The 16,389-nt window shown below is 39.9% G+C and overlaps 1 protein-coding gene across 4 annotated transcripts; it reads left to right on the top strand.

Moving 5' to 3' along the window:
- The first annotated feature begins 1,471 nt into the window (after nucleotides 1-1,471).
- Nucleotides 1,472-12,875, top strand: FAIM (Fas apoptotic inhibitory molecule). Of its 4 annotated transcripts, XM_036332417.1 has the most exons (6): nucleotides 5,833-5,891; nucleotides 7,233-7,365; nucleotides 7,957-8,185; nucleotides 9,160-9,212; nucleotides 9,995-10,044; nucleotides 12,419-12,875. In XM_036332417.1, the coding sequence occupies exons 1-6, from the start codon at nucleotides 5,848-5,850 to the stop codon at nucleotides 12,480-12,482; spliced, it is 573 nt and encodes a 190-aa protein (XP_036188310.1). In that variant the 5' UTR covers nucleotides 5,833-5,847; the 3' UTR covers nucleotides 12,483-12,875. The 4 variants fall into 4 exon arrangements, with proteins under 4 accessions (XP_036188311.1, XP_036188312.1, XP_036188310.1 ...); XM_036332418.1 differs by lacking the exons at nucleotides 5,833-5,891; nucleotides 9,160-9,212 and adding an exon at nucleotides 1,472-1,696; XM_036332419.1 differs by lacking the exons at nucleotides 5,833-5,891; nucleotides 9,160-9,212 and adding an exon at nucleotides 1,945-2,090.
- The last annotated feature ends 3,514 nt before the right edge of the window (nucleotides 12,876-16,389 follow it).

Genomic DNA, 16,389 nt, shown 5'->3' with positions numbered 1-16,389 from the left:
CCTACTAACATGAGCATTTCAAATTCCCCAGGCCTGGCTCCACATGCTGTAATTTGGTGTAAATGTAATCACTGGGCTGTTGTAAGAACTATAGGTAATGATATACAAGACATATAGCGAGTATTCAATTACATGTATTGGTTTCATAAAACAATATCCAGATTCCTAAAATTTCTTAAGAAAATCTATCCTTCATTAACATATCCCCAACCAGGATTTCCTGGTCCTAACCCAACTACTCAGGATTGTTTCTCAGAAGTACTAAGGCCGAGGAAGAAAGAATTAAGGAGATGTCTTCACCAAGCCTTGTCCCAGCTCTGGAAATGTCACACTGGAGCCTTTTACCTTTCCCCCCTAATTCATTCTTTCAACAATCGCTTATTGGAAAGTCTCTGTTCAAGACACCAGTACAGAAGAAAATGCAAATATGAAAAGTCTTTCTCTTCAGGGGACTTTCAACACAGGGTAGCAAATGAGTACTTAGCACTCACTCTCTAAGCAGAATCCCTGTAACATAATTTGCTCAAGAAGCCGTTTTTATCACCTTGCAGACCGTTAACCTAATCAATAGGTTGTTACCTGTTGTCTCCCAACTCCCCCTTCCTTCACGTATGGCCCAGCATGTAGAGACAAATCCATGCTACCTACCAGGGTGTGACAATCCTTTACATGGATTATCAGCTGCAAGAAGAAATCCCATAAGGGGCCTGGCTGCCTCTCTGCCCCCAAATCTGCTGGGCCCTCAGAACCCCTGGAGAACACTTTACATGTCTCTCATTTGTTGCTGGTCCCAAGACCACCCATCGCTGTCTTCAGATGGCCCACTCAACAACCTGCCTCCCTCTCCGCAGGTGACATCGTCCCCTCCTTAAAGTGAAACCCAAGGCTGCCTAAAACATCACCGGGGCCTGGTGTTCACTCACTCACTCAGCAAACACTCATCAGAGCCAACTCTGTGTGAGCCTGCCCTGAGCGGGTGTGGGAGATGTAAGAGTGAGAGCCAAGCAGCCCTGGCCCTGCCTTCACTCTACTAAGATACACGTTCAACAGAAATCACACACAAAATTGCACACCTTGAAAGGGGCTAAGAAGGAGAGTTACAGGTGCTGCAAATCTTAAGAGGCCAGAGTAGTTTTCCCTAAGAAATGATCTATGCGGAACAATCTCAACAACCAAGTGGATGTAACCTAAGGGAAGAAGCCAGGAGCGTTGCAGAGGCCCTGGGGGCAGGTGCGTGCGTCCATGAAGCGAGGTAGCAAGGTCCTCGTGTACCGGCCTCAGGCCTCTCATAAGGGGTTTGGGTCTCTGAACTAAACCAGTAGCCAGAACCCATCAAGAGGTTCCGAGGAGCGGATGCCACGACCAGATTGACCTGCCCGGGGTCTTCACCGCAGGCATGGGGTCCGCTTTCGCCCCCAGGTTACCTCCCGGCGCCCAGCCCGGGGGTGGGGGTGGGGGCAGCAGGGGGCGGGGCTGCGGCGCGGCCAGGCGGTGGCGGCCTGCGCCCGGCGCCCCCGGGGACCTGAAGCCGACAAACAACCGGCGCGCATGGGACTCGCGCTCGCCGAGCCTCGGCTTCCGCGGGGGCTGCGTCCGGTTCTCGGCGGAGGGAGAAGGCCCGGCGGCCTAAGCGGCCGAGTCCGCACCGATCGATCCCTGGCGAGGCCCGGAGCCTCCCGCAGCCCACGGCGCACAGGTGAGACCCGCGGCCCAGGTCGGGGGCCCGGCCCGGCCCCCCGGAGGCCCCTGAGCGCAGCCTCGGCCCCCCTCCGCCGCGCGGCGGCCGCCATCTCCGGGAGCCGCAGGCGCTGCGAGCTGCCGGCGCGTCCACGCGGCGGGGAGAGCGGCGGGGGGCTCCGGGCCCGCGGGGTGTGTTCCGCGGCTCCCGGCCGCCCGGCCGCGCGGGCAGAGGAGGGGACCCCGGGGCCGGCCAGGCCCTGCGATCGGCCGCTCCGGCCTCGTCCCAGCTCTGAAGTTAGAACTTGTCGCTGTTGGAAAGTGGGACAGGAAAGCACAAGGAGGGAAGCACATGAGCCCGCAAAGCAACCGGGTCAACGTGCAGCCGTTCCTTCCTTTTCCCTATAAACCAGGTCAGACTGTGCTTTTGCGGGACCTGCATCGGAAAGCGGTGTAACTCGGCTTCTTTCTCTCTCTCCATCGCGGGCAGCACCCGCGGCTCGAATGGTTTCCTTCGTGTCTGTGTGTGGAGCCCGCTCGGCTGGGGTCCCTGGGGCCGGAGTCTGACCTGCCCCGACCTCCGGGTTGTTGACTGACGGGCTGTGATTTCCCTAATGGGTTCCCTCCCTGATGGAGAACATACCGGTGGTTTTCCGTTTTCGGCTGTTGCAAAAGCAAGCTGTTAGCACTGTTCCGCCTGGTTTGTGTTTACAGGGACCCCTTCATCAGGCTTGCAGTATATACACGTGGCAGAATGCTCCTTAGAAGGGTTATTCTGGTTTTTCTACCGTCACTGGTGTTTGGGAATACTCGGTTCACGGAACTGCCTGGTCGCCTTGGTTGTAGGTCCCACAAGGCACAGGGAGCAAATTGTCAACACCCATTTGTTAAAGAGTGACTTGCCTTGTGGCTGTCCGCACATAGAGCTTTTGCTGAAAAGGGAATATGAGTATCTTAGTAATTTTAAAATTTGATTTAGATTTACCTTGGACAAACCACTACAGTCCCCAGTACGGTTAGACGTAGGTTAATGCAAAATTCAAGCTGGATCGTGGAAACGTTTTAATGTTTAAGTCACTGAAACATGGGTGTTGGGTTGTAAGGGAAGGGATTTTAAGGTCCTGCTGATGGCTAGTCACTAGATACTCAAAAATCTTTCCTTGAAGACTTGAAACAGGCTTCAAGTGAGTGACATTGCCCTCATCAGTGAAAATGCATGGAATTTGTTTTTCCATTCACTTCATTTACATTTTAAAAGTTTTGTGCTAAAATAGAGGGAATTTTTCTTTGTCGTGATCATTTTCCTGTTTGGTCACATGATCCTGAAAATTAAATGTGTAGATAAGAGTTTAAAAATTACAGTGGATTGATTCCTTTCTCCCAAATATTAAACCAAACCCTCCCGCCACTTGGCAGGGCTGGGGTCCTCTCTCCGGGGGCCCATTCTGTCCTTTCCTGTTCCCTGTATAAGACGCTCCCATGGTGGTGCTGTGATCCGCCTTCATCTCTCCAGGGTCCCTCACTCTGAGCTTAGCGCCCAGCTCAGTGCCTGGCACACAAGTGACTGATAACTATTAGCCTGGTGGATGCACTCAGAATATGACATTTATTAAGTCCAATTTGTAAGTTAGAGATCTGTGTGTGACTGACTTTTCATTCAGATGAGTAAGGTGACAAGGGCAGCTGTGATCTCCTCTTGATTTTAAGTGAATTATATTCCAAGAAACATTAGCAGCAGGGCACCTGGGCCTTTTTTTTTTTTTAAACAACTTTGTTGATATGTAATTCATACACCATATAATCCATCCATTCAAAGTACACAATTCAATTTTTTTTGGTATATTGCAGTATTGCTTTTTTAAGTTGTGGTAAATATATATACAACATAAAATTCGTCACTTTACTTATTTTTAAGTGTTAAGAATTTAATAACATTAAGTACACTCACAATGTTGTTAAACCATCACCACTATTTCCAAAACATTCTTACACCTTAAACAGATACTCCATAAATAATTATATGAATGGATGTTGATAATTTAAAGAAAAAAATTTTAATATTGATTTCTAACCCCCTTTTTATTTGTTGTGTTGTCTTTTATACCTACATGAAAAGTTATTATAACTAAGATGGTACCATGCATTATCTTAGTCCGATAATACTTGAAGTTCCTTATAATGGAAAAGTGGGCAATTCGTTCAAGTTTGAATGCTGAATTACTGAACTTTCTAGGGTCTCTACAAGTTGTAGAGCAAAATTTGAACGATATCCCTAAGTCCACTCTGATTTGCAGAAGATGCTTTCTCCAAGTTGATATTACAGTTTGGCTTACTCTATTGCTATGTATTCCCTTTGCTTTCATAGTTGTAGAATACCCTCCACTTTCTTTTTATTTTATTTATTGTCTTAAGTTTTACATATGTCTCCTTTTTCCCCAATTGACCCCCCCCCCCCAAAACCATTCCCACCCCGGGCAAACCTCCACTGCCCCAGAGTCTGTGTCCATTGGTTATGCTAATATGCATGCATACAAGTCCTTTGGTTGCTCTCTAACCACCCCCCCCCCCCCACACACACAGACACACACACACCTCCCCTGCCATTTGTCTCTGGATCTATTTTTGTTCATCGAACTATGTTGATCATTATATCCCACATATGAGTGAGATCATGTGATATTTATCTTTCTCGGACTGGCTTATTTCGCTTAGCATAATAAGTTTCATCTACCCGCCACTTTCATAGGAGGTACTCTAGGGCTTCCTAAGAATAGAAAAATCTACAATATTTTCAGGTGCTAATAAAAAAAAAGAGGGATTTATTTTAGGTACAAAGTGTTTTAAATACCTAGTTTTCATTCTAAAATTCTTAGCTTTTCTTTGCCTGTTACATTGCTTTTATGGATGCTAATCTCTTAACATCTTTTAAAAAAAACAATTTGTGCGCTGAAACCGGTTCGGCTCAGTGGATAGAGCGTCGGCCTGCGGACTGAGAGGTCCCAGGTTCGATTCCAGTCAAGGGCATGTACCTGGGTTGCGGGCACATCCCCAGTAGGAGATGTGCAGGAGGCAGCTGATCGATGTTTCTCTCTCATCGATGTTTCTAACTCTCTATCTCTCTCCCTTTCTCTCTGTAAAAAATCAATAAAATATATTTTAAAAAAAAACAAAAACAAAAACAATTTGTGGTTGTTTGAGCTTCCATTTCTAACAAGGAGAGAGCACCCTGGGCATTAGTAGGAAGAAGGCTAGGCTAGGCTAGAACTTGGGAGCAAAAATTAGAGAACCCATTTTTCAGTAGGTTTGGCAGGGGTATAAATAACCGTTAACCCCAAATCCTCACATATGGCGGGTTTCCTGTGTGTGTGAGTACCCCTGTGCTTCTGATCGCAATAAAACTTAATTAGCATCATAGCCCTGTTATCGCTCAGTTAACCGCACAGGAACACTGGGCTCTAGGTTTGGCTTGGGCCTGCTAGTGGCCTGAGCAAACCACATAATTTTTGTGGACTCATTTTTGGCACTAGTAAATTAAGTGGGCTTGAGTAGACAGGTAGATTAAGTTTGCTCTTCTAAAGCCAGGTAGCATATTCTTGGCTGCTTCCTGCAAACTCACCGTTTCTTTGAAGTTATCTAAAACATTTGTTTTAAGGATATATTCTACCACAATGTAGCCTTCTGAAATTGAATATGAAGATTGCATTTTAGATTTGTAACCACCTGTAACATTGATGCTTCCAAAAGATGCATTCTGTTTATCCTCGAGTTTTATGTATTCCCTGACCCACTGCCTCAGACCCTTGGGGCTCCTTCTGCCTCAATTTGAGAAGCACGGGACCCAGGGGACCCCTAGGTCTCTTGATGCTCTGATATGGTATAACCCTTGACATAAACTAGAGTTTATTCTCTAGTTTTAGGAAATTATAAAGCCATACCACAGAAAAATATGATGAACCGATTTGAAAGACTTCTTTCCCTGAAAATTAGAGATTGCAGTTCTATTGTATTTAAAAGCTGTTTCATCAGAAACTTCATTCCATTTTAAGAAATGGATTGCAAAATTAGAAAAGCCCTTTTACAGATGTCATCTTTGTTGCTCTCAATCTTTCTTGCCTGCAATTCTGTTTTCTTTCCTGGCTGCTAATTGGATTAAAGACTGTTTTGCCAACCATGGCATCTGGAGATGAGAGTCCTATCTTTGAAGATGATGAAAGGTAAATATCTTGCATTGCCATCAAACTAGCTTCTGAAACTTTCAAGATTGTTTTAGTCACTCAGAAGAGTTATTTATCCAGGCTACTTGTTAAAGGACACATTGTGTACAATTGCAGAATGCATGGTTTGCTTTTCTATGAGGTGAAGGAGGGTAGTAAACACCTGGCACGAGGGTGGGCACCACTAATGTGGCATCCTTTATAGGACCTGGATGTAAGATCTTCAAATCCCTCTCAGCACACAGTTCTTGGCAATCACTTCAAGATGATATAAAACCCATCCAGTAGCTTTGATTTAGAGCACACGGAGGAGATGAGAGGGAATGAAGGGTTGGTCGTAGGTAAGAGAATAGCTTCTTGAGCCAGAGTCCTAAGTTTAAATCCCATCCCACTTCCTGTCCTTGTGACCTTAGACAAGCCCTTAGCCTCTCTGAGCCTCAGTTTCCTCACCTTTAAAACAGGGATAATGATAGTGCCCATCCATGATGAGGATTCTATGAGTTAACACGTGTAAAGCTCTTAGAACAGTGACTGGCACACAGAAACACTTCACTGTTAGCGATGATCATTAAGGCTGTCATGTTACTTCTCTCAAAGCTAAAAACCTCTATCAATATAATATTATATATGTCATGTACATAGGAAACGTGTTTTATATTAAAATATTTATATTTGTTTTATATTAAAGTGTGTTTAAATTATGCCAGAAACTCCTGACTAAATAAAATCCTTTATTTTTTAATAAGATTTTCTTTTTCCTTTTTTAAAAAATAAGATTTCCTATAGCAATGACAAGAGTTACTATTTTCCGTAACATTTTAACCTTTATTATAGGACATTTCTTCCATGACGTCTCTTTTTCTCAGTCTTACTTTAGTAAATTAAAAAGTGTTTTTGTTAAAAATAATTCTTAGTCACTGGTTTAAGTATGAAAGGTTTGTAGAATTCTTCTTTTGGAATGATTGGATCTGAAAAAAAAACACACCCAACAAAATACTGTACTCTGCTTTTCAATGAGGGGAGGGAGAAATAGAGACTTCTTACTGACCTTTCCAAGCATTATTCTGTAGCCTAGCTTAGAATACTGTCATAGATTCTTAATCCTATTAATGTTAAGGTGACTTTGTTTAGAATTACCTGACTGTATACCCATGAGAATACTTTCATCTTAAAGGAAGAGTGCATAAGAGGGAGAAGATAGTTACATGTACTGTGAGTGAGATTTCTTAGGTAATATCACTTTAATATTTTGTAATTTTATGGGTTTTAAAAATCTGTTATTTTCATCTTGGAAGGATTGGTTGGCTGTCCTATTATAATTGCTGTATTTTATTTCCTTAGCCCTCCGGATAGCCTGGTAAAAATGACAGATCTTGTCGCTGTTTGGGATGTTGCTTTGAGTGATGGAGTTCATAGGATTGAATTTGAACATGGGACCACATCCGGCAAACGAGTGGTATATGTAGATGGGAAGGTAGGAAAAAAGTGTGTTACTTTGTAAATATGGTAAACAGAGAAGGTTTATTTTGTTAATGCAGATTCTTCATATGTGAACTCAGGCTTTTCTCTTTTTAAAGTGGTTATCTTTATATTTTGGCCTGTATCGTTTTGCTGTGCAAAGCTATTGAATCATAGTTAAGGAATTCATAGACTATAATATCTAATATTTAAATGTAAAATGCCTTTAGAGTCTAAAACCTTTTTTTTAAAAAAAATATATTTTATTGATTTTTTACAGAGAGGAAGGGAGAGAGATAGAGAGTTAGAAACATCGATGAGAGAGAAACATCGATCAGCCGCCTCCTGCACATCTCCCACTGGGGATGTGCCCGCAACCCAGGTACATGCCCTTGACCGGAATCAAACCTGGGACCCTTCAGTCCGCAGGCCGACGCTCTATCCACTGAGCCAAACCGGTTTCGGCTAGAGTCTAAAAGCTTTGCATCACAAATTAACATGACATCTAACTATGTAGCATTATCATTTGCTCACTTTAATTATATTATTTCTAACATTACATTTTCTTCCATTTGTGTGTTTTCAACTTTTCTATTTTATTACTTAGGAAGAGATAAGAAAAGAATGGATGTTCAAATTAGTGGGCAAAGAAACCTTCTGTGTTGGAGCTGCAAAGACAAAAGCAACCATAAATATAGATGCTGTCAGTGGTTTTGCTTATGAATATACTTTGGAAATTAATGGGAAAAGTCTTAAGAAGTATATGGAGAACAGATCAAAAACCACCAGCACTTGGGTATTACATTTGGATGGTGAAGACTTGAGAGTTGTGTTGGGTAAGTGATTGCTGTTACTGCAGAATTGATTGGCTTTTTGTAATGGCTGTTTAATTACTTTCTCTAACTGTCCAGCTCTTTTATGGGAGCTTTTTTTTTTTCCTTTTAAATCTTCATTGTTGAAAGTATTACATATGTTCCCTTTTACCCCAGTGCCCTCCTCCCCTCCCACCCAGACCTTCACTACTTTATTGTCTGTGTCTATGGGTTATGCATATAGGCATATAAGTTCATTGGTTAATCTCCCCTGACACCCCCCCACCCCCCGCCGCCACCCCCGCCATGGGAGCTTTGAATAGGTGTATTTTTAATGTGTTCTGTGTGAATGAACTACTCATTTAATTGATTTATATATAAAATATGAGAGCCAGAGTTTATAGTAATGGATTTGAGGAGTATAAACTTAGGTTTAAAAAAAGAAATATTGGGCTCTGGCTGCGTAGCTCACTTGGTTAGAGCATCGTCCTGATGCACCAAGGTTATGCGTTCCACCCTTGGATGGGGCACATACAAGAGTCAACCAATGAATGCATAAATAAGTAGAACAACAAATTGACGTTTCTTTCTCTTCCATCCTCTCTCTCTCAAATCACTATATAACATTTTAAATAAATAAAAAGAAATATTGATGTGGACACTTGCTATTATTCGATATTTCACTTTAAAAGCATGTCTAAAGGCAGTTGGAAATTTAAGAATCACCAGTGAGAAGGGAATTTTTCTCTAGGTGGCAGTAGGGTTAGGACTGCAGCAGATAAAACTGTTGAGTCCAGATAAAAGTAGATTAAAAAAAATAAAAGGCCCTAGCCGGGTGATTCAATTGGTTGGAGCGTGGTCCTGTACACCAAAAGGCTGGGGTTCAATTCTCAGTCAGAGCACATTCCCACATTGCGGGTTTGATCTCAGGTCAGGGTAAGTATGGGAGGCAACTGATCAATGTTTCTCTCTCATGTTGATATTTCTCTCTCTCTCAGGTGTATTTTGGCAGCATTTTGCTCTTTTGTCAGCACTTAGCACAGTCCATCAGGTATACTTATATTTTTTCTTATGATCCAGTAATTTTTCCCTAAAGGGAAACAATTACAAAAATGAAGAGAGATTGTTGCACTATCCATTAAGAAATTTAAGGCTAAATTTCTAACCCTTTAGAACTTTATCCTGTCTGTTCTGTATGAATTCTGTGGCAGCCCTTTGTAGTGGTCTTTTTTTAATCCTCACCCAAGGACATTTTCACAGATTTTTTTAGAGAGAGAGGGAGAGAGAGAGAGAGAGAAACATCCATCAGTTACCTCCTGTACTCACTCGATCGGGGACTGAACTTGCAACCTAGGCATGTGCCCTGACTGGGAATTGAACTTGTGACCTTTCAGTGTATGACACAACTCTCCAACTAACTGAGCCACACTGCTCAGGGCTTGGTCGTCTTTTTATGCCATCTTCCAGTTGAGTCAGTGTGAGAGGCAGGGGTAATCATCTAGTCACTGATACTAAAGGACTTTCCTTGTGGAAAAGTCCCCCTCACATTCACTTGTATGCATCTTCCTTTGAAGATTGTGCTTCATATTTACTTTTGAGTTTAACAAGTCTTCATCAATTTGCATTGGGATCATGATTTTCTCTTAAAAGTTTGTTTTGTTTCATTTTGATTTTGTCTGTGAAGAAAATAATCCGTTTCTTCAAATTTAGAACCAATTCAAAGTTGTGAAGTTAATGGACTTTTAGGAATCCAGTGTATCAAACCCTTCTAAAAATTATAAAGAGTTAACTTTATCTTGAAATCATATAATTTTTAATTTGTTACTTTTACAGAAAAAGACACCATGGATGTATGGTGCAATGGTAAAAAAATGGAGACAGCGGTAAGTTGCCCTTTTGATCATTCACACCATGTGTGTAAGTTATGAATCTGACACATTGTCAAGAAGCTACTTAGAGGAATTATGTTACTAAACCATTGCCCTGCCCTCTGAATTGATCTTTACAGAAGGATGACTTAAAAGACATTTTTCAAGGCTCAATATAAAGAGTGGAAACACATTGCACTCCAGGTCCAGACCTGCTCACTTTGGAGGTGTTCAGTACACCGCTCCTAAGAGCTCTTGACCACATTCTTCTCAGAGCTAGGAAAGCGCTTCTCCCTGACACACCTGTGCTCTCTCTGGTTTGATAACATTAGCTGCGGGACCTTGCTCTGTCTGCTTTGGCTGCCAGGAAGCTCACAGCCAACTTTTAAGTCTGACCGGAGTTTCTTTGCTTTCTGGGGTAATTCATTCTTATCCTCTAATCCTCCTCTTCTTCCTTCCTTCCTACTTGACCCCTATTTTTTTTTCTTTTTTTTTTTTTATTATTAGTTAAGGTATTACAAATGTGTCCTCATCCCCCCCATTAACCCCCAACCTCCCCCACACACACAAACTCATGCTCCCATCCCCCCGTTGTCCATGTCCATTGGTTTGGCTTATATACATGTATACAAGTCCTTCGGTTGATCTCTTCCCCTTACCCCCACCCTCCCCTACTTTCCTTCTGGGGATTGAAAGCCTGATCGCTGTTTCTCAGTCTTTGGGTCTGTCCCTTTTCATCGGTCTGTGTTGTTCTCTATAATCCACAAATGAGTGAGATCATGTGGTATTTATCTTTCTCTGACTGGCTTATTTCACTTAGCATAATGCTCTCCAGTTCCATCCATGCTGTTGCAAAAGGCAAGAGTTCCTTTTTTTTTTTTTACCGCATCATAGTATTCCATTGTGTATATGTACCACAGTTTTCTAATCCACTCATCTGCTGATGGGCACTTAGGCTGTTTCCAAATCTTAGCTATGGTGAATTGTGCTGCTATGAACATAGGGGTGCATATATCCTTGACCCCTATTTTTTTTATTCCAGATCGGTACTATTCAGTATGAGGCACAGACATGAGCTTTGAGTGTAACTTTTCTTTTCTTTTTTAAATATATTTTTATTGATTTCAGAGAGGAAGGGAGAGGGAGAGAGAGAGAGAAACGTCAATGATGAGAGAGTATCACTGACCGGCTGCCTCCTGCACACCCCCAACTGGGGTTTGAGCTCGCAACTCAGGCATGTACCCTTTGCTGGAATCGAACCTGGGACCCTTCAGTCTGCAGGCCAACGCTCTATCCATTGAGCCAAACCAGCTGGGGCGTAACTTTTCTATTATGTATAATGTTTTAAGGTGAAATTTATTTTATAATACATTTGATTTAAATCAGTCTATCAAAATAGTATTATTTAACATGCAATCAATAGAAACAGTTTTTAGTGGGTTATTTCACATTCTTTGTTTCATACTAAGTATTCCAAATCCGGTGTGTATTTTACACTTAAACAGCCTATCTCATTCCAGACTCAACACATTTCAAGTGCTTGATTTTGCTACCTATGGCTAGTGGCTACTGTATAGGACAGAGCAAGTCTAGATCTAGTAGTGTTTGTTATCTCTGTATTTTATGATAAAGCCACTTCACACCCTGAGGAGTCAGATCTTCAGAGTGCTTAAGAACACTCCATCCCTTGCTGACTAGGGTCTTGAGCAAGTTGTTTACTCTGTGCCTCACTTTCCTCATCTATAAAAATGAGGACAATAGTATTTCTGTCAGGGTTCTTGTGAGGATGCAATAAAATAATGCATGTACACTGTTCTTGGTATAGAGTAAGTAACTAATAAGTGTTTTCTATCATGTTTATCTTTTTTACTTTTGAAAATATTCTGTGTGTCGGCATAGTACATGTTATATACACAGAGCCATGAGGTGCATGGTTTTACTTCCGAAACTTAAGATTCTTAGATTGTAGAGAGATAAGAAACTTTCAATTCATAGCAGAATGTAAAAGCACCTAAATACTAGTTTCTAACGTTGCAAAGCTTAACATTTACCATGTACTTCATTTTACACCCTTTTAGATGGTGTTAGTGCTCTAGACCAGTGATGGCGAACCTTTTAAGCTTGGCGTGTCAGCATTTTGAAGAACCCTAACTTAACTCTGGTGCCGTGTCACATATAGAAATTTTTTGATATTTGCAACCGTTGTAAAACAAAGGTTTATATTTTTGATATTTATTTTATATATTTAAATGCCATTTAACAAAGAAAAATCAACCAAAAAAATGAGTTCGCGTGTCACCTCTGACACGTGTGTCATAGGTTCGCCATCACTGCTCTAGACAAAGGTAAGTGTTTCTGAACTCTGATTTCTCCTTCTCTGTTGGCCTAGGGTGAGTTTGTCGATGATGGGACTGAAACTCACTTCAGTGTTGGGAACCACGACTGTTACATAAAGGCTGTCAGTAGTGGGAAGCGGAGAGAAGGAATTATTCACACTCTCATTGTGGATAACAGGGAAATCCCAGAGATTCTTGAATGACTTCATGTTTCATGAACATTAATCTTAAGAAGTAACAATCAGGACTTTTACATTACTGTGGTAATTAAATATGTTCAATATGTATTTCTCAGTACATTTGATCTGCCATGTTTTTATTTTTTTAGTTACTTGAAACTGTAATGTTCCAAGAGTCAGGGAAAAAATTATATACAATTGAAAAGACCTGCAATTTATTTTGTAAATAATGTAAAAATGTTTCAAAGCCAAATGGAAAATAAGATATGGACCAAAATCACTAGTGTTTTACAAAAGGACCTTTTACTATAATAAACATTATAAAATAAAATTGGTGCTGCTTGATTGTGTTTCTAAAAATGGATGTCTTCATATATTTCTCACTTGTGCATATGAGACAGGACAACTTGAATGGGCGAACAGAAATAACCAACAGTAGAAACAGACTCACAGGAGCTACAGATTGAGAGTTCACTAGATGTAGAGCTATGTTTAAAATGTCCAAGGTAATAAAAGACAACTCAGAGAATTGCAGAGGGAACAGGAAAAATTTTTGAAAAAATATAGCAGAATTAAAAAATGAAAGCTGGTATATGATATTAATATCAGTTAAAGTAGACTTTAAGGCAAAAAAGAATTACCAGAAATACATAACACTTTAAAATAATTTTTAAATAGTTCAATTCACCAGGGATATAAATCATCTCTAAATTTGTTTTTTTCAATCTTCATTCTTACTGACTTTATCTTGGGGATGCAAATTTGGCTTTAAGACTGGCTCTGAGCCATAGTCGGAAAACCTGCCTTACACAGTCTGCATTTCCCCTCCTTTCTACTTTCAGACAAGTCAGCTGCAAGAAAAGAGTGTGTATTTCTTATAGGACCTTACTAAAGTCCACTAGTAAGGTGGTCCATTCCACCACCAACATCCCAATATTTTTTTATCAAGTCCTAGAGCGCTAGCCTCTGTGAACATGTGGTCAAAATCCTGAGATACACAGGTACCTTTCAACCTGCTTGCTTTGCTGCTATGGAACAATGATGACCATTTCCTAACTGGGCATGTGTGTGTGTGTCGGGGGTAGGGGGAGGTCCTCACTGCTCCTCATGTACCTCAGCTCACATTCCCCATTTTAGGACTGGCAACTTGTAATATCCCACTTTTGGGAACCAATTTATGTCTTCATTGGTGGTCATTAGTCATCTTGGGCTGCTATGACAAAATTCCATAGACTGTGTGGATGAAACAAGACATTTATTTCTCACAGTTCTGGAGATTGAGAAGTCCAAGATCAAGATACTGACTGATTTGGTTCCCCAGTGAGAGCCCGCCTCCTCGCTTGCAGAGAGCTGCCTTCTCACTGTGTCCTCACATGGCAGAGAACAATCATCTTTAATTTTGTATGTACCTGGTAATATTGCCTCAAACTCTATAAAACAAAAATTGACATAACTAGAATAGGCAAATCCAAAATCATAGTGGGCTATTTTAACTCATCTCTCATAAATGCTAGGCAAAAACTCAGTAAAGATAAGTACACTTAAACAGTAACACAATTAGCAGACTTGATCTAATGAACATAAAACAATCTAATAATTGAAGAATATGGGTTTTTTACATGCACACTGAACATTTATAATACTTGACCATAGCGTGAGTCATAAAAACAAGTCCCACAAAATTTCAAAGAACTGAAATCATACAGAAGATGTTCTCTGAATGCCATGCAACCTAGAAATCAACAAAATGGTAATAAGAAAATCCATGAGTATCTGGAAATTAATAAGCATACTTCTAAATAAGCAGTAGGCCATGGAGAAACCAAATGGAAATTAGAAAATATTTTGTTCTGAATGGTTATGAAGACTTCATATCAAAACTTATGAGATGCAGATAAAGATTGCTATTAATCAGCTAAGCAAACATACAATTGGAGGAGAGGAATAACAGCAAAATAAATACAAATGGAAGGAAATAAAGATAAAGGAGAATTTAAAAACATACGACAGGATAAAAAAGCAGAAAGCTGATTCTTTGTAAAGATCAATGCAACTGGAAAACCTCTACTGAGACCAATTCAGAAAATAAAGAAGGCACTAACCAATACCAAGACTGAAAAAGACATCAATCCACTAAACTCAAAACATTATAAAAATAAATTTGAAAATGTAGATGAAATGGACACATTCCTAGAAAATTGGAACTCTTTAAGATGAACACAAGATACAAAAATCTGAATATTATTCTAGCTATTAAATAAATCACATCCATATCTCAAAGAAAACATCAGACATAAGATCACTGGCAAAATTCTATTAAACTTTTAAGAAGTAATGTCAATCTTACTTGTGTTACAACATCACAAACACCTTTATAATAAAACCTGACACAGACCTTAAAAAAAAAACTTAAGGGTCAATCCCACTGATGGAAATAGATACAAAAACCTCAAATGAAATATTGGAAATCAAACCCAGCATTATATAAAAAGGATAATATATTACAATCAAATTGCTCATTCTAGGAATGTAAACTTGTTTTAATATTTGCATATCAATCAATATAACTCACCAAATCAGAAAAACTTTATGAACATCTTAATAAAATATAGAAAAACAATTTGATAAAATTCAACATCCTTTCATGATTTTTAAAAACTTACCATTACCAGTTTATTATTAAGATTATAAATAACACTGATGAAGGGGGCCACAGGGCAAAGTCTGGATGGGTCCTGAGCGCAGGAGCTCCTGTTCTTTGAGGAGTTGGTGTGCCAACATCTGGGCTGTACATGTGTTTACCAATCCAGAGGCTCCCTTTCATAATTAAAAAAATATATATTTTGGGAATTGAAGTTTACTTCCTTAATCTGGTAAAAGATCCAGAGCCTAGAACAAACACCATACTTAATGTTGAAAACTTTCACCTTTTATTGGAATTCCTAACCAATGCAGAAGGGGAAGAACAAGAAATAAAATGTTGAAGGGAATAGAAAGAAGAAATAAAGCTGCAATTATCTGTAGATGTTTTATGTGAAATTAAAATAATTTCTATAAATAGGATTAATAAGAATGTTTAGTAAGTCTGGTAAATACATCAATTGTATTTTTATTGATTGCTCTGAAATTTTAAAATTTTATTAAATCACATATTGTTGGATTCTATCTTCAGAGTTTCTGATTTAGTAGGTCTCGTGTGAGGCTCAAGAATTTGCAGTTCTAATCAGTTTCTAAGTGATGCTAACTAATATTCCTAGTCAGGGGACCGCTCTTCCAAAACTGTGATATTTTAGCAAAAATGAAAATTAAATGCCCAGGAATCCTGCAAAAGACATATAAGGCTATACATAGAAAACTGTAAATCATTATGGATATAAACTAAAGAGGATCTAAATAAAGGATACTACAGATTGGAAGTCAATATTCTGAAGATGTCAATTTGCCTCAACCTAATCTACAATTTAATGCAATCCCATTCAAAATTTCCATAGGTTTCTTTTGGTGAATATCAGTTAGCAGATTTTGAAATATGTATGAAAGCATCATCAATAATTATAACTAAAGAACTTACACTTAAGACAAACTCCCTGGATTTGCATACTGGTTCCTACTTTGGACAAATTCAGTTTTCTCATCTGTGAAGTGGGGAAGAACAATTATACCTATCACATGAGCTAGTTATAAGGATTGAATATATATAGTTTAGATATGTGCCTCAAACACACTAAATGTTATGTATGAGTTTGATAAAATAAAAATAGGGAGATGAAATCTACTGGTGTCTTCTGAAGTCCAGAAGCAGACTTGTATATATGGGCACTTGGTTTATGACAAAGGTGGATCTA

This window comes from Myotis myotis, unplaced genomic scaffold (assembly GCF_014108235.1).
Source record: "Myotis myotis isolate mMyoMyo1 unplaced genomic scaffold, mMyoMyo1.p scaffold_m19_p_13, whole genome shotgun sequence".
Classification (NCBI taxonomy): Eukaryota; Metazoa; Chordata; class Mammalia; order Chiroptera; family Vespertilionidae; genus Myotis; species Myotis myotis.
Note: the sequence above shows the minus strand (reverse complement) of the source record. Positions and strands in the feature narration are given on the sequence as shown.

Bases quoted from the DNA above. Each gene is read 5' to 3' on its own strand.
- FAIM (XM_036332416.1), top strand. From the start codon at position 5,848: ATGGCATCTGGAGATGAGAGTCCTATCTTTGAAGATGATGAAAG. The intron at 5,892-7,232 runs GTAAATATCTTG...TTATTTCCTTAG, and splicing joins ATCTTTGAAGATGATGAAAG to CCCTCCGGATAGCCTGGTAA. The intron at 7,366-7,956 runs GTAGGAAAAAAG...TTTATTACTTAG, and splicing joins TGGTATATGTAGATGGGAAG to GAAGAGATAAGAAAAGAATG.